The sequence below is a fragment of the Oreochromis aureus genome, linkage group 19, assembly GCF_013358895.1.
Source record: "Oreochromis aureus strain Israel breed Guangdong linkage group 19, ZZ_aureus, whole genome shotgun sequence".
NCBI lineage: Eukaryota > Metazoa > Chordata > Actinopteri > Cichliformes > Cichlidae > Oreochromis > Oreochromis aureus.
In genome coordinates this window covers 14,431,165-14,453,309 of record NC_052960.1, presented here as the reverse complement: position 1 = coordinate 14,453,309, position 22,145 = coordinate 14,431,165, and the positions used below count along the sequence as shown (strand labels likewise).

At 40.6% G+C, this 22,145-nt stretch overlaps 1 protein-coding gene across 1 annotated transcript in view; it reads right to left on the bottom strand.

Moving 5' to 3' along the window:
• Positions 1–1,982: 1,982 nt before the first annotated feature.
• The window catches only part of fermt2 (fermitin family member 2), a 38,241-nt gene continuing 18,078 nt past the window's right edge, over positions 1,983–22,145 (bottom strand). Inside the window, exons 4-15 of the mRNA XM_031747151.2 lie at positions 18,714–18,842; positions 13,461–13,686; positions 13,231–13,333; positions 12,768–12,875; positions 10,609–10,743; positions 10,045–10,094; positions 9,333–9,457; positions 9,049–9,155; positions 8,752–8,967; positions 4,961–5,085; positions 4,684–4,825; positions 1,983–4,325 (exon numbers count right to left, since the gene is read on the bottom strand). Coding sequence (XP_031603011.1) covers positions 4,152–4,325; positions 4,684–4,825; positions 4,961–5,085; positions 8,752–8,967; positions 9,049–9,155; positions 9,333–9,457; positions 10,045–10,094; positions 10,609–10,743; positions 12,768–12,875; positions 13,231–13,333; positions 13,461–13,686; positions 18,714–18,842 — 1,640 coding nt within the window. The 3' untranslated portion in view covers positions 1,983–4,151. The remainder of the gene's footprint in view (positions 4,326–4,683; positions 4,826–4,960; positions 5,086–8,751; positions 8,968–9,048; positions 9,156–9,332; positions 9,458–10,044; positions 10,095–10,608; positions 10,744–12,767; positions 12,876–13,230; positions 13,334–13,460; positions 13,687–18,713; positions 18,843–22,145) is intronic.

The window sequence follows — 22,145 nt, the reverse complement described above, 5'->3', positions numbered from 1 at the left end:
TTGGAGGATTTATTATTCCCACTGTCATGCTGCACACCTCATCTGATCGCACAAATGACCGCAGGGCTGTTAAAATACACTGTAAGATTATTAAATGAAATGTGGGAGGATAGGAGTTGAAGACTCAACGCGAATGCTGGAGAGTCTTCTTCTTTTTTTTTTTTAAGGGATCATTGAAGCTGAAATCTCGGCAACCAGAGAAAAAAGTTTTACGGTAATTTTTTTGTGACCCTGAAACACATATTTTTAAGGTTTCCAAGATTAAACTTCAGATGTACAACCTTCTCTATATTTTTTAACATAAGCATTGGCAGTGAGTCTATGGCCCAAAGTTTTAAAACCACTAATGTAAATAATGAGCCTTCCACATACAAAAGTTAGTTATGGAGTTCCACAGGGTTCTATAGTAGGGCCAGTATTCTTCAACAATTAAAAAAAAAAGAAAAAAAAGAAAAGAATATATTCATAATGATCACTGGATTTTTAAAGCAGTTTTTAATGACCACACCTAATTCTAATCATAAAATCATAATTTCATCCAACCATGTGCTCACAGTCACTGTCATCTTTACAATCTCCATCAAATATCATGGTAGAAGCTCCCTGTTTAATACCTCCATCGCCCAGCATCTCTGCAGGTGACAGACATACACCGTGCCCACTATAGAGGAATGGGCAAAAGCTTGCAAATAGGCAGACTGTCTGCAGGCGTTCTCTGATCTAATCTCCTCCACAATCTGGCATTTGGCTTCTGCTGGGATGCCAGGTACACAAGTCAGATGTAGGCAAAAGCAGCTCTTTTTGGTTAAGAATGCACCCAGCACTGGACTGCAGTAGAAACATGGGCAGTACAGATGGCTGTAGACTGCCCTCTGGTGGAGAAATGTAATCAGTACACTTGTATATGACTACAAGTAGTGTTTGTTAGGTATATTATTCGGCAACTGGAAATTGTATCAGGTTCAGTTTTTTTGTTTATGTTTCAATGGGAAACCCCGTAAGTATAATCTTTCTCACCTTCACGTAACGTATAAAAGCTTCTTTGTCTGCTGCGGTCACCACAGATGGATGATGAATGAATGTGCATGTTTTAGTGTGGCAGATTTTTTTAACCCCGGTTGCACCTCCTGACAAAATGCTCGCAGGGATTTGTCTCTTCCTGATTTTGAGCCAGGGATCTTCACATGTTAGGTTTCTTTTAATCTTTGTAGAGCCTGTGACATAACTCACACAAGTGCAACAGTGCGTGGTACTATGTTTTAATTACTAGGGCTGCAACTAACTATTATTTTGGTAATCGACTAATCTGCCAATTTTTCTTCGATTATTCGACAATTATTTCAATATCTCTTATGTCTACTTCCTGTGGGCAAACCTCCTGTTCTAGGCTCCAGTGCATGAAATAAATAAAATATCAAGTAATACAAATTAAAGCGCTAGCAGTATTTAAACAAACAAAAAAGATTATGTGCAAATAGAAAACTAAAACTTCAAATTAAATGAAAAGGATTTTAACTTTCCAGTCCAAAGTAACAAGTTGTCAAAGTTTACAGATGATTCAGTTCATGAATTCACGATTTCAGTGGACATGATCTGGAGTGAGGTTTACTCTCACCTTTGAGATGATGTTCCTAGCTGCTGATAACCAAGCTACAGATACACCTCTCAAATGGCTGAAGTCACGACAGAGAGTATGAGCCTCTTTACAGGACAAACTCATCTATATGCGTTTGCTTAATACTAATAAAACAGAACAAAACAGAATTAGAAAAGACCATTGTGCGTTACCAATCACATTTTTTGTTGTATGTCATAGCTTCTCAGAAGGTGTAGCTGTAGAGTTCAACACCAATTAAACTGTTTTTACTGACATATTTACTGACATATAGATCGACGTCGTCGATTACATCGACGAATTGTTGCAGCCCTAATGTCATATTTTACTTTTGTAATTATGTCAAATCAAGGACAGATACAAGTAATTAAATAAAAATTATTTTATTCATTTTTTTAAATAAATGCATTTTTACAGTCAGAAAACAGAACAGCAGGACATGCACTGCTACTCTTGACACTGAAGGCAAACAAAAAGTCAGAGAAATTAAAAATTAACAGAACAGACTTAGTTTTCGCTTACCTCTGTTCTTTTTTTTTTTTTTTTTTTTTGCTGATTTTTCCCCAAACTCCAGGGTCTCTCCTTCATACGGACATTATTAAATTGCACACTTCAATTGTGTCAAATACCAGACAAATAGTAAGTAGTGAAGTATCCTAAAATGGCATAGAGTCAAACTTGCAGCAAAAAAAAGCACATCAATGTCAATGTCAGTTCTTTTTTTAAATGAGCTAAAAATGACAGAGCTACAAATGGAAATGTAGAAGAGAAAGCAGAAATGGGGGGGGAGGGGACAAAGGGCACAGTGAAAAAGGCTTGTGTATCTGTATTTTAGAAAAATATATATACTCAACAGAACTTCTTAACCAAACCTGGAGTTTGAGACTAGTGTTACCTTCATATATATTCACATATATCTTCATCTGAAACTCAGTAAGACTACAACATGAGCAGGCACATTTACTACACGTGTTGACAGATGGCTTACCTGCAAACCCCCAAAATGCAGAAAAACAAAACAAAACTGTACAATTCTATAAAAATGTTTGTGTTTTTTTACATTAGTTACAAAAAAAATACTTCATTTACTGATCCTTCATACTGAGGACAGAACAAAAAAAAGTTTGCATATTTATTTTTTAAACTCTGTGACCTTTTGCTGGTGTGTACTGATAACAACGATAACAACAACAATAATAATAATAATAGTAATAATACTATATGGTGTGACAAACAAAACAGCGTTAATGTAAAAGCCAGTACAAGGGATATGTGATAATGTCCCTCCTGTTATGTAGTGTACATGCACTACGCTATGAGACATCAGTGGTTTCAGATCTGAGGATGCCGTTCAAAGCTGACCTAAAACTGTGGTCAGAAAAAGAGCCACAAACAGATGTGTTAATGCTCTCTGGCACAAAATCTGTGCACTTTAAGCTTTGTCTAAACAGAAGACTGCTTACAGTTTGGAAAATATAAAAAGACATCATGTTTTAAAGGCATGTTAATTACCTTAGTTGAACATTCTAACTGAAAATTTTTACACCTTGCTTTAAAAAAAATACTAGGTGGTTGTAGTCAGCGCTACACTCTATCAACATTTCTGCAGCAAGGACATTTACATCAGCTGAAAACCAGATAACTCAAACCCACTTGATGCTCATGCTGTCGCACTGAACTGTAGTGTGCTCTCATTTTTAGCGGTCTATTAAATACAGAGTATATCTCACAATGTCAAACCTGTCAGCTAAAACATAATCAACAGAGCGACTCAACAAGAAGGACACAAGTTGTGAGGCAACGACAGAAATCAGAAGCAAAAGAATAAAAGGAAAGTTCAGGACAGCTTATTCATAAACAGGACTGTATACTGCACAAGTGCACTTACATGTGACTTCAAAGAAAAACCTTTCACAGAGTGGACAGGATGGACATGCAGATCTGATCGATCGACCTCTGCTGTTATAGATACTCTTGATAACCATCTTTTAGGATGAGTAACTGTAGGTGCCTGAGGCACTACAATTACATTTTTATCTACGTTTTTATGTCAGCCTCTTTAGTCCAGTTCCAAAAGAGAGAAAAAGGAAAGTGAATAAGAATAAGGAGTGGAAAAAAAAAGATTCTTTGGGATTTATTCTGACGTTTGATTGGTGTTAAAGGGTTGTCATGGACGTAAGTTGGTGGCCAGTCCAGGAGGAGAGGAGACAGGTGGTTGTAGGACAACAGACAAACTTAGGTTTCTGCTCAACCACTGGAGTTCATCTGAACTGCATCCACCACAATATTAGTGTTGCAACAAATGACCTTGTCAGCATTAATGCAAAAAAACCCTCCAAAAAACTATGACCTTAAAAATAGTGTCAGCCATGGCAATAGTCATGCTGCTCTGGGCTTTTCAGCACAGACCTAAACAATTAAAAAGACTGAGAAAAAGTAAAATAAATTCATACAATGAGGTTTCCCCCCGGCCTCCAGCCACTCCCCCTCCTGGCCCCTGACCTACAATCATTGAACCCTGGCAGCCTGGAACAGCTCAGACCCAGCCGCTTGTCAGCTTATAGAACATTTCCTCATCTAGAGACTCATTCTGGTCCTTGGCACGCGTGGACAGGAAGATGTAGCCACCAATGAACTCATGGACCACCTTACAGTCCACTTCGGCGCAGATGAATGAAAGACTGGGCTCGTCTGCAAATTCCACAGTCACCTGTGCACACAGAGCACGTCACATCAGTCACATCAGTCATTCTTTGGCCGACATAGTCCTTTTTCATGTGTGATCAGCTAATATCACAACAAGCATTACAAAGAACTTTCAGTTTGACTTCCACCCTTTTTACTAGATAAATAGATCAACAAATTCAAGTTATTCACTTAATTATCAAACACAATTAAGCAAAGCAGCAAAATAAATCCAAGAAGGTTAAAAAGAAACTAAATTTGCCTCTTCTGTTTTATAACACTGTGTTAATTTTGTATCTGATCGACTCAGTGTGTCTGCCATATTCCAATAATGTTTTTAAGAAGGTAATACTAAAGGCAAAGCTGTTATGTGGGTTTCCTACCATCTTGATCTCCCAGTTGACGTTCCACTGTTTCATGTTGCTGAAGCGCCATGTCTTGATGGCATCTCCGGTGCTGGCGTCCATCCGGATCAAACGATTATAAGTGATACCGATCAGCTCCTCCCGCTTTCCACCCTGGAACCTGCAAAGAAGAAAAGAGTTAGAATCTATTGTGAAATGAAGGTGTGTAGATACAATGACTAAATATGTGACTGTCAGTATGTGTGATGAGTTTTTTGGATGAAGATACATCTTTAGTCAGTTGTCACAAACATACTTTGCAAGGAAATGAGTGATCCCAAACTCAGGAAGGGACTGCCATGCCTGGATGAAGCGCATCTTGGCCTCGATGAGACTCATTTGGGCCACATTCTGGTGGGCTTCAAGAATCCGGGCTGAAATCTGACAGAAACAAAACCGCACTCATTACACACATGACTTTTTAAAATAATGTATTTTTTATTTACTCCCACCATTTAAAGTATTCACAAACAGACACACTAATGACTGTAAACAAATGCATCCCACACACCACACTCTAACAACCCAATGTACCAATTTAACACACACCCAAAGTGTAAACAAGCTGTGGTTAACCCCATAAAGCTTTCAGAGCAGGGTGCCAATAACCAGTGAACGTTCACAGTAAAGGTCTACTACATACAGCTAGAATACAATTATGAATCCAAGTCTGCTTTAGAGCCCAGACTGAGGTTAATGAGCCATCTCAAGGAAGCTTTCAGGGTGAACTGTGTGAATTGGCATGCACGTATTCACACATGTGTCCCTCCCTCCAGTGGTGCTACACGATTCTTACGGCTGGAACCGAAACCTTACCATGAGCACAGGAGAAGAAAGTCAAAATGACCACATAGCCCAAAACAAGGATTCTACCATTTCTGTCAGTACACTTAGAGAATCTGTAGTTTCAGTTAATGTGAGCACAGAATATAATTCAGCCACACTTAAACTCCCCTAAAGATAAGTAATCCATCATGGACTGATCATTTTATACATTAAAAAGGTTGCAGTGAAGCTGCCTGAACATCACAGCTTCTCTAATGCACTTGAAAAGCTTTAGTGGTCTCTGCCGCACTGCATTACAATAAAATAAGTAAATTAGATTTACTGTGATGGATCACTTACCTTCAGCAGTCTGGTCTCTGCTTTACATATATTATAAAGACATGAACTAAAATAAGCATCTAACTAAAGGCTAAACATATTATTAAAAAAAGAAAGAAAGAATAAAGTACATTAAACCATTCATCAGTCTAAAAACATTTTCACAAAGGTCTGCTCTATTACATCAGTGAGGCTAATGTTAAGTACTGCATATGGACTGTGTGTTAAATGAGCTAAAACATGCAAAAGACCTGCATGGTCCATTTGTTTCACTCAATCTGTATATTTACAGCTTATAGCCCCACACCACACAGATGCTCACATGATACAGTTATGTGTTTCTTTCTTATCTTGTACACCCCAAAGAACACCGTTAGAGTTAATAACAAGTGACATACAGAAACTATACCATCTACTCTACTATGGCGGCCACTATCACTTGCTATAGTTATTGTTAGGTTTGATAACCCAGATACATAAAGTGTTCAGAGTTCAAACAATCATGCAAGTATCTAAAGCTTAAAACAGCACCCAGTGGACACAACTTACCAAGTCCCTGATATAGCCTGGCTGAGGAGGAGAGGTAGGTATGGGAAGATAGATGGGAATGAAGGAGATGCATACAGACAGAAGGAATACAAAGTTTGGACAAAGAGAAGAAGAAAGTAAGATCACTGTTGAGAGAGGAAAGATAAAAAAAAAAAAAAACAACAACAATGCAGGACATGACTGTAATAACAGAAAGCGGGGAGGAAGGCTGTGGAGCTAAAGGGGCATGCCGCGTTCAGCCAGGAGAAGGAAAGTACAGCTCCAATCAAGGAAATCACACATTTTCACATAAAGGAAGTGGGCAGTATAACCGCAGATTTCACGTCTAGATCATGCCTGCCTGTTCTTTGTAGACACAATGAGCCATTTAAAAAAAACAAACCAAAAAAACCCAAAGTCAGTTTCTATGTAATATCTTTGTCAACCACAAGATGGCGATGTGTGACAGCAGCACTGAAAGGTGTTGGGCTTCTCCAAGCTGCTGGACTTTATTTTCTGTTTAAAATAAACCCATTTATCCAGAAACCACCCTGACTCACGTAATCGCAAAACTCCTGTGTGCGTGTATCCAGCTGGAGATGCAGCACAGAAGTCTACTCTGACAAATCTTGCAACAGGAAGTCCAGTTTAAGGGAGGTGGGGAGGGGCTGCAGCTGGCTAAAGAGTTAATGGGCTTATCCCAGACAGTTTTCCCGCGCAACATTCCCAAGCATGGCTCATTTCCTGATGTCCCACGCCCACTACACATATGTGTGTGTGTGTGTGTGTGTGTGTGTGAACAAGGGATTGTACACCATTACGCTTTAATGTTATGCCCAGGGAGATCATCTATTAGACTGTGTTTGAGTGCGAGACTGGATCTGGGCCAGAAAGGCCACAGACAGACACACATCCTGCACTATTACTACTAATACTCAAACAAAAAAAAGGGAAAAAAAACCTTCCTATTTAAGCTAGCCCCAGTTCCATGCAATTATTTTGTGTTTCTTTCAGTAGCTTTTCTGTAACCACCCCCCGCGGCAAAAAAACCCATATCCATTTCTACACCCCTTTTTTGTCACTGGCCACAACTGCAGCTCTGATTACATTATACAGCAAACATGTAAAAAATATAAAGAACTCTAAAATAGTGCAGGAAAAGATGAGCCAAAGTGAGCTAGGACTCTTCTCTGTCTCTCAGTGACATCAGGTAAACTGTAGGTTGAGCAGTGACACAGATTTATGGCATTTTTACTTGACACTAAATCAAGTCTTTGATTTTTTTTTTTTATCAGTAGGTTTTGTTATAGATGTGGAACTAATTTCATGTGGGTGACCCCAAATATATTTAAAGGATTTCCTGACTAAACTAAAACGATAGCAAGTCAGGCTCAAGAAGAAAGACAGAACTGAAACTTAAAATTTGAGCTGTTGTAATTCTGGATTAACTGCTGACTTTTAGTACTGCTGTGTGTTTGATCTCTTAACATGCACATTTCCTCTATGAAAGGAGCATTAAAGAGAAACACTGCTTTGTACTTTGGTAACCTATAGCAAGTTTGCAGCACAGACTAACAAAGTCTAACTTCTCCTAGAGTGTCAATAATTTCTATTTCAACTGCTTTTAATAACATTGCTGGTTTCCTATGGTTCGAACCTGCCTAGATCATTTCCTGTTCTACGTCCATTTTTACCCTTTTATTCCCTCATTTCTCTGAGCATTTTTTTCCAGACATCAATGATACTTAAAGTTATGCTTCAGACAATATTTGAGTCGTCACCTGCTGTACCAGCAGCAGCCTCCCAACGTCATTCTAGCCTCCTAGCACCACTGTACTTTCCTACTATGACTTCAACAAATCCAGATTGAGTGAATAAGCTACGAGAAGGGAACCCCCTCCCTCACCCATCCCTGACTAACATGACCATGGCAGCCGTGTACTCAGCTGTTCCAGGGTACACAAACACACAAATCTACATAACCCTTGAGGACATTCATCGTTAATGATTAAATGTTACACCAGATTATAAAGAGGTTTGCTTGTGACCAAAATGCCCAGTCCATAATAACGGGTTTTCTGATCTGTTGCATCTGATATGTATCCATATGACTTTGACTGAGATCTCTGCTCTTTAAGTCCTTTTGTCTACAATCACAGAGCTGAAAACGTGGTGGGTAGAAATGTAGAGAGGAGGAGTAGAGGAACAGGTATTTAAATGCAAGACAACTCAGATGTTAGGAGGACCCCACCTGGAATGAATCAGATGCTTTTCAACCTTTCAACCATGTAATCAGCTTTTCTAAAAATACACACTAGACTAGATGATAACCCTTTTTTTTCCTTACCAAACATTTCTACCATTTTAACCTCCACATTGCTGTAAACAGATCCTAACCTGGACTACACAGCTTACCTGTTTGTTCTTGTACTTCTTCAGGTAGCGCGGAGACACCAGGCATTCTGGGTTAATATCAGTAGCAACTGGTTCAATGGGTAGGTCAGGGTTCATGTGCTGCATCTTAAGGAAGGACAGAATGTTCTGGACCTCCAGGTTGTATGAGCTATCCGCCATGGTCTTCCCCTTGGAGGCCAAGCGGCATGCAGCCATCCAGTGGGCGTACTGTTTCTCCTGGAGATGAAAAGTCACAATTAACCAACTCTAAAAAGGAACAAGACAGCGCATTAAAGGGTGCACCAACTTCAGCCTCACCGTGTCACACCGAAGCCAGATCTCATTCATGCCATCAGCCACAGGGATTAGCAACTTGATGTTGAATTTCTGACCAGAGATGTTAACATCTGGCGTTACCTCACAGCCTACAAATGGAAAAGCATGGTACAGACAAGAAAAAGAGGTCAAGTGTCAGACCCTGTTCTTTAGACATGCAACCTCAGATTTTTTTTATTTGCAGGGGAAAAATAAATGGGCATGACATCGAGTTTTTTTTTTGTGTGTGTGTGTGTGCTCTTATGCAACTAGGGATGTCTCTGCACCTCTAAGATTCATTTGATGGGAAGGTGTCCCATGTGCCTCCTCTTTACTCTTGTAACAGGAAATTGTGATATCCTTGAATGTGCACCAGTACTGCTTGTAGCCCTTCAACGTCAGTTTCTTGGGTCTAGAGAGAAAAAAAAGCGGAAGACATGTCAGAGTTCAGGTGGGAGAAAAAAAGAAAAAAAGAAAAAAGGAAAAAACAACCATTTTCTTTATTGGTGGTGAGGAGGAACAGTGGGGGAGGGGACATCATAAGTACAAAGGAGGGGGAGAAAAAGAAGGAGAGCTTCTCAAGTGCAAAGTCAGCGAGATGAATAGGATAGAAGCCAGCACTGTGGAAAGCCATTAAAAGAGGAAATGCCTCTTGATATCATACCCCCCAGCATATACATTTTATGAGACAACCACCCAAGGGGCCACCTGCCTGTCAGCAAAGGCTTCAAGCCAAAAATGAATATGATTCAAAAGCATGGTCCAACTATAATCACTCTAGATTTTTTGCCAAAGAATATTTGCAGGCTGAGCTTTCAGGTTGCCTTTTAAGCTCATAAGAGATAAGAAAAACAGGCAACAGGCTTACTTGGCCAGAGAATGGTCCCCCCATATTCACCAGCTTTTGGATAAAATGTCATCTTTGCATACAGTAACATGCAGTGTTTAGTTGTTTTGCTAATAGTAAAGGTGCATGTAATCTCATGGCATTGGACTTACTTGAAGACTTTAACATAGTCTGCTAGCTCAGGAATAGATGTGATGTCACCCTAGGAGGAAGGGGAAAGCCATTGTTAAAATGAGCCTGGAAGACTTTAACATTCATACATATATGTAAATAAAAGGAAAGAAAAAAAGGAAAGGATTAAACACAAAACAATGACCTCACACAGCACAGTAAGCTGGCTTCTTATGTAATATCTCAGAGGTCAGTTTCCTCTGATAAGCTGAATACACGTTTCAAGATGGAGCTGTTGTAACAGTAGAGACATATTTTCAGTGGGGCCTTAGAACCCCCAGCTCTTTGTTAGATGTAGACCTTTTGAATAACTGTGAAATTTTGCACTTCCAGCAAACTGAAGCGCATTGCATTGTCTTTGTGCGTTTCCTGTCATGTTTATGAGTGCTGAAAGGAGACTTCGTCACAAGTAGAAACAAAAGCACCTAACCGATGCCAAGATTTCACAATTGGGAAAAACAAATTCACATAATGACGCCCATTTGGACAAAAAGGATGCAGGCAAGCCCAGTGCACACTCAAGCACCAGTGGTTTTGTGTCATACCAGTGTGTTGGAAGTCTTTCCTCCCTCCAAGGTAATCTCCAGATCTGACAGGGCTGCATCCACTTCATCCACCTCCTTCTCACTGTTATTCATGTGGTTGTCTGAAGACATGATTGACAGCTTGTTGATGTGGTACTGAGAATGAAACAAAGAGCGATGCTCTGGTTAAAAGCATGAAACCTGCAATCTATTACTAAAGTTTCCATTCCCTTAAAGCTTCCAGTTTTAAAATAAAACACTTGAGACACAGGGATTTAAAGAAAGTGTGAGGTGGGGATAGACCGTTAGCAGCTTGTTATCTGTTGCACCAACATGGTCAACAGTATTGCTTTTTTCTATAAAGTTTTGCTGTGTGCTACCGGTGCATAAACGCTCCAGCTACATCTTATAAAAAGGAAAAACAATCTGTGATAATTGCCATATAAATACTTTAAGATGTGTTGGCATTTATGTTAGCAAGTGCTGCCAGCATACACCACTGAGTTTACCAGCTATGCCGTTTTTTTGGAAGAAGCTGAAGATAAAGAAAGTTGTCTAAAGAAGAGAAGTGTGCTAAAGTAACTGGTAAAGATTCACTGAGGTCAGGCTGATATAGGCAATGAAACTGAATATACTGAATGTAGGACTGGTGCAAGACTGTAGTAAGAGATTGTTCTCAATTACAAAAAGCCCCCACAAACAAACCCATCAGTGAGTCACAGATACCAAATTTAGCTTGTAGATAAATGATGTCACCCCATCAGCAATCCCCACAAATATATGAATGAACAGCTGTCAAGAAAGTGAGAGATACAGTGCAGCGTTTGATAGAGATGTGAGGATTTAGCTGGCTAAGGTTTCATATTGTAGGACAAAGGGCTTGCCATGATGTCCAATCCTCTCTTTAAAAAAACGCTACTCTGTGAAGGAGTGTTTCCCATTTTCCTGTTTGTTTGTGTGATCATCAGAGTTACTTATTTATCTGCTGAAGTACTGACTACAACCTGTGTCCCAAGTCCATGACTATGAGGTCAATCACTAATCTTGACCACCGATTACCTCATATTTGAGAACTACCATAGTGATACATCCGGGTGACAGCATGCTAAGTCCAGCCAGCTGCATACCAGAGTTGGACAATCATTGATCTTTATTTAGACCTTAGTATCCATAGACAGTGAAACCTTAGCTAAAAACCCAGACTGAAACGCAGTAGTAGCTACCAAAGCGCTAAAAGATAGGTAGCAACAGACTACCTACCAGCCCAAACACCCAACTTAGATTAGCATCTGTCCCAGTGCAGTGTAAGAAGAAACCAGTGAAGTGTAATTACAACTGGTCAGACGAAACAAACCTAACACCTCAGAGTGAAAGAGTGGGAAAAGGAATGTGAACAGGTCTACAAGACCTTGTCTTTCTGGGGTGGGTGGTCTGGGCTGAGGTATGGGGTCCTGTGCTCCAAGATGCCCTATAATTACCCTCAGGGTGAAGACAGGGTGGCGTCCTCAGGTCTTGGCACCCACAGTTTATGAGGGTCAGAAATAGAAGGAACACCACCCCAATGGTACATGAGGAAACCTAGGGGTGTAAAAGAGCTTCAAATCTGTATATCACTTCCATTCGAGCCAATATCCATTCTAGCGACTGTCATTTCTTCTGATCTACTTTGAACTTGTCTCAAAACTCAATAATCCAATGACACCAGCGTCTTTAAAGTCCACCCAGACCAACATTGTGTTTCTGTTTTACCAAGAGTCACGTTGAAACTGTTTGACAAGTACACTTGGACTGAACATAATAGGAACCTCTCACAATTATCCTAACTGCACTAAATCTAAAAGACTATGTACTTTGTTATAACTTATGAACTAAATATAAAGATTTCTGATATACAATAGTCATACTTATTTATAGCCATACTTCACACTGTGTACATGCTACCATAATAGCATTTCAGGGCTTTATATTGTAATATATCTATATATAGCTTCACTCTGAGGTGCAATCCTATCCAATTCATTACCTTGAAGCTGAGAAGAAAGTGCCTTCCACCTAAGTACAATGAAAAACAATAGGTCTGCTGCAGCAGGGCTTTCTTTAAATTTCAATCCTATCGTTACCTTGAAGCCAACTTTTCTTTAAATTTCATGTATCAGTACACAAACACTCAGCCTTCTTACCTGGAGGGCAGCAAACATCATCATTTCCTCCTCTGTGCATTCAATTTCCTCCAGGAGAATGGCCCACTTGGCCTGTTCATAGAGCTGGTTCACTCGAATGGCATCATACTGTGGGCACATCAAACCATATTATTGAGCAAACTGGACAACTTTGAATACAGTGATGTCAAAGGTAAAGGTTGTATGTGATTAATGATATAAAAGTATCAAATAACTAGTCTTTCAAACGCCCCATTCAGGTCATCGGTACCAGATATAGAACGTAAGCTCTACAGGCTAATGTTAAAAAAATATTTTTACCCAAATCATGCTAACTAATGGCTGGATGTATGCCTGCTTACTTTATGATTATAATAACTTATATCTGGTGCTTTGAGAATACAGAGCTATTCAGCACGGCAGGATCTCAATAATTATCGCAACTGACTACAATGTGCTGTAGTGCTTTTTCTGTGTGATTTACCTTTGGATTGAGGTCAAAGAAACTGTGGTATTTAAACCTCAGCAGCAGCACCTCATTCTCCTTTACATCCTGCTCCATGAGAGACCTGGATGAGTCCAGCCACCTGTACAAACAGTGATTATAGCTAATTAGAATATGTTATTTTTTCAAACAACATGAAAGCAGTCTCTTGTAAATGTTGTCTGTTAACAACCTTTTTCAACTAAACCACTAAGCAAAGTTTAACTCACCCCTGATTGATTTTGGCTTTGTCCAGCAGGGACTGGGGCTTGTACAGTTTGACCAGAATGTCTGGTGAGGAGATTGGCTGGCTCACAGCAAGGATGCTGGGATTGCCCTCTGACAGGGGACTGTCTCCGAACCAGGCGGAAGTTGGTGACAAAGGGCTGCCGTCCCTTGAGTCGTAGGTGGGGGTCATGGTCTTACTGTATAAGCCTGGACTAGAGTAGATGCTCCCTGAAAAAAGATAACCATCAGTTATCCCCTTGCGGAGCCAGAAATACAAACCTAACACAAAAAACATTCACTTCCAAATACTGACACTCACAATCCAGCTAAGTACACATAAGTCACTAACACAGCATTGAGGGGGAAGAGTGAAGACTTCTCAGCACACGCAAATGCAGCCTAGCCTGACCAGTTAGTGGTCAAAAACACCATGTGACTACCAGCACAAACTTTGCAGATGAGTGACTTCAACACCAGCCTCCTGCTGATGGTGGGCCAGATGTTGATCAGCATGCAGATGATGCACAACATGATCAGGGTACCCATTTACTTACAGACCAAAAGAAAAAACAGGAGGAATGCACTGCACACAGCAAACTACAGCACAATTTGCCCACGAGAAAGAGAGAGAGTACAAATATATTGGAGGAGAATACATTGAATATCTTTTAAACATGTTAACGGAATATAACTAAATAAAAAAATCTTTGATAAACTGTCTAAGCAACTTAAACGCTGAGTTATATGTATATTTGGTCTGCAGTGTTTTGATTTGGGAGTCTGGCTACAAACAAAAGCCCCCAAAGTGAAGTTATTTGCATTTCCTGTTAGTCCAAGTTCCAAAGTATTTTCATTCCCCTCCATTCCAACTCTCCCTCTGTAGGGTCAAGCAACACGGGCTAAACCATTAGACCCCTTCTGAAATCAGGAAGTGGGCTTGGTTTCTGTATGTGAGTGTGTATGTGGATGTTTATGTTTGCAAACTGAGGTCATGAGAACATGGTGCTGGCTATGGCCTCCCCTTCCTTGTGGGGGAGGGTGATCAGTGGTTCTTTCAAGGTTTTCCTCCCAATGGAAAGTTCATCAGGTCAAGAAGACTTATCCTATCACCCGTAGGGTTCCCTGGGGAATGCCAAATATCTAGGGAAAGTGTGTATAAATTGAAAGCTGGAGTTCCATTAATAACACAAAGGAGCCTCCTCCATCCTGTTTACTGAATCTCCAATGCTGGTGCAAAAACAAAGAATGCTAACATGACTTTACTCGCTAATACTCCCACACTAGAGATTCATAGAGGGCTTAGATGGAAGGAGCAGGACCACCATCAGCTGTTGAGACTACAAGTAAACCATGGGATGGTGGTCAATAAATGAACTGTCATGGATTTGGTTTTTACAGCGCTCCTGTGTGGGCTGCTATTTGAAGCATGCAGATAGGATTATAAGCATGTGATTTTAATTCTGAACACAAGTTTATGGCTAAAAACACAAATGTCCTACAAATAACTTGCCCCATAACAACCATCTCATATCTGCATACTCAAGCAAGTGATTGGCTATCCTGCAGGCACAGTGAGCAGGCCCCTGGAGTAGCTTTAAGAAAAGTGAGCATTGAGCTAATTGCTAAAAGGGCGCAAAGCCTTTGTCATGAGACTACCCGAATCAGCTGACTTCCTTAGGAGGACCAGTCAGGTGACTCGGTTGCTAGTCCCAAATGCTACAGATGTCATGTGACCTTAACACACCAGCTGTGGGGTGTAGAGAGGAATAAGGAGGCAATGCTGAGGAAGCAGTGCTGAAAAGAAAGGACAGAGGAAGGGGAAAGCTTACCTTTCACAGGTCCGATGTATATTATCTCAGAGGCTAGGATGAAAAGAGAAAGAGTAAGAAAAAGAAAGACAGGAAAATGTAGAGGGAAGGAAGGAAATGGGTAGAATTCAACTCAAGTGGACAGATTTAAGACACAGAAAACTCTACAGGCATAGAAGGAAACAGAGGAAAAAAAGACAACAGTTGAGGAACACAAGAATGGGGTATATCTTTGGCATTTCCACAGACACTGCCAACTGCTAGCCTCAGAGTGGATGACTCAGTTTACCCTCTTCGCAGAGGGAGATCGCCCTGGCATGACTAGTGAAGTTCTGCAGTTTCCATCCACCCATTCATAACCATCCAACGCAGCATGACTGATTGAAAACCCAGGCAAGGCGTTGGTCAAAATGACCCAGCCTTGCATGTATAAAGTGCAGCACATTTTTACACAGTAAAGGCCGTTCGAGGTCTGTTATTCTCAACACTGACAAGACAGACGATTACAAACAGCGGCCATGTCAAGACGTAGCTACTCCACTGGGAGCTGCTGAACTGGCATCATGGGCAGTGTCGTGTCTATGTTCGTGTAACAACAACAGCTGAGGATGAGTAACATGGTTTTTCTACCAAAAATGACCAATTACGTGAGGCAGGTCAAACGAGTGTGGAGACATTTCCTAAATAGTAGTTTTAAATATAGAGATTGAGGTTTTGGAAAAAGATTGCCAGTCTACAAAGGGAAATAAATGGTCATGTACCCATTATGGACTTGTTGTTTAGACATCCACCCATTTTTTTTGCTTCCGAGATCAGTGTGGAGCTCACTGTACAGTACACATAGGCTATTTTGCATGCGTTTAGGTACTCTATAGACACACATTTCTTGTATGTATTTCTTTTACCATTCTCGGCAGTAATAAATCGGTTAAAAAGACATTGTGAAAAAGGCAAAATGATCTGTTTAAAGCTTGATTATCTCCAAAATACGATTATGGCTGCTAATGCTAACCTATTATTTTCCTAAATATTCAATCAGACTCAAATGTTTCAGAAAAGTGTTAAAATAACTGTCACAAGTTCTTATGAATGGTATTATAATCAAATGTGTTGTTTCATCAGCTTATTGAGAAAATATAATAATCACATTTAAAAAGGTGGATTGTGAAAAGACTTGAATGGATTAATAAAACTGTTGCATATTAATTTCCTGTAGATTGAATAATTGATTAACTAAGTATTGCAGTCCTAAATGTGATAAAGGTCGTTCTGTGGTACTGATTGCATCTTTTCAAAGCCTTGTGATTTCTATCAGGAGATCTGGGCCAAGAGGCCAGCCCTTCCGCACAAGGGGACGGAATAACATCTTACAACTTGGCCATGAAATGTACTTTGACTGTAGCATGTGATCTGCAAACTGATGTGTGTGTGCGCTCACACACACACACACACACACACACACACACACACACACACACACACACACACACACACACACACACACACACACACACACACACACACACACACACACACACACACACACACTCTCTCTCACACAAGGAGACTGGTGACAGTAAACAGATTCTCCACATTCCTACTGAAACTCTGTTTCTCCTCACCACCTAATACTCTGACCACATTCACCCACTGGGAACAAAATGTATCTAAACCAAAGGCGTAGAGGAGTGTGTAGCACACCCCTTAAAATGTGGTGATGCAACTCTGGGTGTGATCGATGTGTTGGGAAGCAACTGCTTTTTGCAGTTTCAATCACTCATTACGTTTAAATATATGAGTGAACAAATACACCGTTCACTCTGATCCACATAGGTTTGTAATGATACTAGAAGTTTAAACTTGATACAAAGTAATGCTCAATAGCATTCTTAGTACCATGGGAGGAAAATAAAATAAGACGCATGAATCTTTTATATAAGATTAGAAATAAACAAACAATAACATCAATGATATTTTATATATTTAACACTATTTTATATCATTTTAAGCAGTGCAAAATTTGAGGTTGTCTGAGGTAGTGCTGTGCATCTGGTGAGTTGGCACCATCTTTTCATTGTTGATCAAATCGTACTGTTAGGGTTAGCTGCCACTTGCTGGTAAACTTTTCTCTGCTTTAATCTGGGACTTTAAGAGCAACACAGTTTTTAGACACAAATAATTGTGTTAGTCTAACACAATTAACACAGCCTATTAATGTCGGGCAGGTACTCATAATGATTCCTGCCTAGTTCCACCATTAGCATCATCATTAGCACCTTAATGATAACTTAACAGGGGACTAATGTAGCTATCGGGTAAATGCTAATAGTTAAACAGCAAGCGTTTATGTGTCCACTAGCCAGGTTAATATTTATGATAACCGTTTAAAATGGCTTGAAATTCCTAAAGTGTTGTTCAGTGTTAAACTACTTTTCATGTGTTCAGCTAGTGAGGGGAGGGGCTGTGTGCCTACCTATCTGCAGCAGTGCTTTTTGAAGGTCTATGTCAACTAGAGGAGGCAAAGACAGCACTGTCGGGTTGAGCATCTAATCTGAGAGCCATTTTTAGTATCAAATAGTATCTGAGTATCAATTTTTTTGACAACCCTAGATCCAAATCTGTATTTCAGAAGAATTTGTTTTTCTCAAGAAAAATGAAGCAACGAGTTCACAATGAGTGTTCAGGCTGCTATCCCTGCAACTGGTGAGTCTATATAGTCATTCAGTGCACACTGAGCTGACTCTGCAGAGCAGAAAAGACTAATCGCACAAAGAGTCTCATTCACCCTGTCTGATGGTGTTAGCAGTTCTGCTTAATGCTAACTCTGTGACAGCAGTCTGTTTTGTTCTGCTCCTCCCTGCTCAGATGGTTGTAAGTCTCCCATCAGGAGGGAGGAGGGTCAGTATGACTGCACTCCTGTAGCCTGGTTTGGGTTTAAAATGGCAGCGTGACCAACTATGTGTGGAATCTCAGCCATTTTTAGTCCTCCCTGCCAAGGAATTGAGAGCGAGGGCTGTAGATCCCATGCAGGCCTCAAACTCACACATTCATATTTGGTCACGAGAAGCAGGGCGCACCAAACTCGAGTCATCTTAGTGTTTTGGGTGGGTGCTTTTTTTAAATCGCAAGTGCATGAAATACAAAAAAGGATCTAAGAAGCTTCATGGGGCCAGCACAACCTGCTATACAACCTGCTGTCCCAGGAAAATAGGAGCAATTGTTTTTCACAACAAAAGAAAGGGAAAATTCTTCCTGATTACCTAAAAACAGATCAGAATCTAAAAAACTAAATGGTTAGGTTTATACAAACTTTCAACTCATGGGTTGGGAATATGAACTCAAAAATACCCTGGCTTTCTTCATCAAGAAAGATTTTTGTTCCTATGTTAACAAACTCAGATGGAGTTCTTTAGGAAAGATTGTTAACGAGCCATAGAAGCAGCTCACCTGATCCAGGTGTTAACATCGGACCCTCCAGTTCCAGATCAGCTTCTTCCGTCTCCTCCAACTTTTTCTTCTTCTTTTTGGGATCACGGGGCTTGCGCAGTAGAGATAACTCCTCTGGGTGGCGGATATCTTTTGGGGAGAAACATTAAGAAGGTCCATTCAATGTCACATAAGCATAAACCTTGACTAGCAACAAAGCCAAGTCCATTTGGACACAATGACAGACAGGCTTGGATGTCATAGAGTCCCCAAAACCATACAGTAATTTGTGTTTTTTTAACTATAGGCTTGAAATAAAACCACATGACCTCAATGACTTTAAGCTGTATAGTAGGTGAAAATAGGGATGCTAAACCAACCCAAATCTCAAAAAAAGGTGAGAGGCAGATGGGGGGAGAAGAAGGATAAAAAAGCAAAGGGAAACAGTAGATGCAGACAGCTGTGCACATAAAGGGTGGAATACTGTAAATCCCTTTTCTCAGGGCTCTAACAAATCTTGCTTTAACTTTAATCCCCAGCTGAGACTGAGCAGACATCCTCCATCGCCCTCCTACTCCTCTTCCTTATACTATTCCTCCAACACACATTAATAACACAATTCAGCCGCCATTGGAGAATAGTAAGGTAGCGTTACTTTTACCCTCCTGCCCGCCAAAACCCCCCAAAACTCTTCACAACAAACAGGTAATAAAGATAAAAAGAACCAAACTGTAACTGCATGTATGCAAATGGAAGAGATGTGTGCAACTCAGACAGTAAGACACCCGCCATATTGAATATAATGACTAAAACAGAGCAGTCTTTATTCCCTGGCTTCTCTCTTTTCCCTCCTTCCCTTGGGCCTGGAGGCCAGGGAACCATCACTCAGCAGCAGCAGCAATGATGTTTTAGGATGGGCTTGGGGCGGTTCTGATATAGGCGGTGAGACGGCCAGAATGTGTCAGGACTAGAATAGATGGAGCTCGTCTAGAAGCAACGCACATCTGGACCCTCAGCTGGACTTGGTTTTCTCGAGGATTCCATATGAACTGACGAGCACGCAGATACTTGAGAGCAATATTTCATATTTTTATGTAATCAAGTGCATAGCTGTCCATTTTCTCATATCTATTGAATCAAATAATTTTTTTTTCAAGTAACTGAAGAAGGTGTTGTGGAAAGCACAGGCAGAAGGGTTGAGAGAACGTCTTGGCTTGGTGTGCAAGCTTGTTTGGTTTGTGTAACTAAAGCAAAAGCATTCCAGGAGTTTTAAGAACTACCAGATGGGAGCTCACCCTTTCTCTGCCTCCCTCCTCCCCCATTCTCACTCTGCTGTAGCAGACGAGCACAGTCCCTGTGCCCTTATACAGCCATGTGAGTTCCAGGCCTGCTGCTGCGCTTTAGCCCCCGAGGAGGCAAATATACACAGTAAAGTGTGTATCAAACGACAAGTAGATGGATAGGACTGTGTCTTTTTGTGAGACATTGCAGAACCATGTGGCATTTTATTACAACCTAACTCTGTTTAATTGTTATGAGCCTATCATCAACACTGGGAACTTTTTCATATTATAAATATTAGCATGACAAACCCTGGGGGAGATGATGCATCTGATGTAATCGATATCTATTATTTCAATGAAATAAGTTAACGCCATGTCTTTCAAGTGTTTACACTACTTTGAGTTTGTTGTCAAAACCAGACAGTTTTCAAAAAGTTCATTTAATTAAGAACTATAAACATGTACACGTATGCAGCAGTGTATCTGATTTCTGGAAAAATCTGTGTCTGCTTAATAATGTGCAAATTCGTTCCACTAAAATGCACCAACATCCAGAAAAATCATCTACTCAGGAGATCATTTATGCTGCTCGTATGCATGATTACATTCTTTAGGTCACTACCCACCACAGTTAGTGGCCATAGGTGGTAGGAATGTAGATTATCTCCATAACTGTTGAAACTACATCAATCACCCTGCTGATCTTGTGCTCAGCTCTTCTTGTACTTGGCAACCAGGCTTCAAGACAGCTAAATGCCTCCATTTAAAGAAATACTTCACTCTTAACTCAGAGCAGGCAGTACACCCTTTTCTGGCTGACAACCATGGTCTTGGAAATGCCAATTCTCATCCCGGGCAAGTGTTGTAGTTTATTTTTTGCTGACATATTCATACTCCTACGCTAACCACTTTTGGCTGGTGTCAGGAGGAGGAAAGAGGAGGAGGAGGGTGATGGTCAGAATGCTTACAAAGGCTTGGTGGATTTTCATTAGCACAAATGACACCTAGACAATAAGATCCCAATCTTCTGTCCTGCTGACTTGTGGCAGTAACCAGGCCTGAAGCCAGAGGAAAGGGGTTGACTGGGAGCCAGCAGCGCTTGCAAGATTTACTCTTTGGAACAGATGATTCACTGCAGTGAGTAAGACCAGCCGCAGAAGAATCACAAACATCATCACAGTCTAATTTTACAGCACTAAAGTTTGCCGTATAAACTGATATAGACCTACATGGGCAAAAAATTACAAAGGAATCATCTGGTTCCTGTGTTTCCCTTGCAGACTCCTAAATGTTAAGAATAGGTGGTCTAGTTCCCACATATAGGCTTTACTTGGGCGGGCTGCCCAGGTATGTTAACAACAGGCCTAGGATATTTGGCGACTCATTTTTTTTTTAGTTCTCTTCTTTTTAGCTGCTCACCACCAAGCCGGGCCCTTTGCTTCACATACTACCAGTCTGGTGCTGTAGCAGTCCTCCATATAAAATAACACCTTTCCCAGTGGAAATGACTACAAGTGGCGAGGATAGTCCTTCAGCTCAGAAGATCTACTAAGAGCTGAAGGGCACTTCAAACCTGCACCTGTAACAGGTGGAGTGGAGAAGAAGTTCATGCAGCTCCAAGCCAAGCTCACATAAGTTTCAGAACAGGGTCTACTGTCACCACACATGGATGCTAGATGTTGCAGTTGAGTCACAGGTCTAAAGACTCACACACACACCATTTGCATTATATGGTTTAAGAATTGAGCTGATTACACATAAAGTAATGATAAACTTTTGTTCTTAAAATGGCACAAGTCTCTTGTACTATTTTTCACTCTGGCTTTGACAATCTATACCAAACGGTCTTAGTGGCTTGGGAAGAGTGACAGTTCTCTTTCTCTGTCAGACACAAGGCTAAATATGTGCTAAAAGGCAACTCAGAAAGGATAATGATGCACTTACATTTAGGAGATGGAGCTGCGGCCAAACCACAGTACTCCTGTGTTATGACAACAGTTGAGAGCACATTTGGGCCCAGTCAAGCAGGCCACAGGTTGATGGGTCATAACTCTGCTGGACCAAAACGACAGAGCTAAGGTCCGTACAAAAATCAGAAAGGTTTCTTGAGGACAAAGTGGTGGGACCAAAAAATTCCAGATGTCTACTTCAAAGTCACTCTTCATGTTGG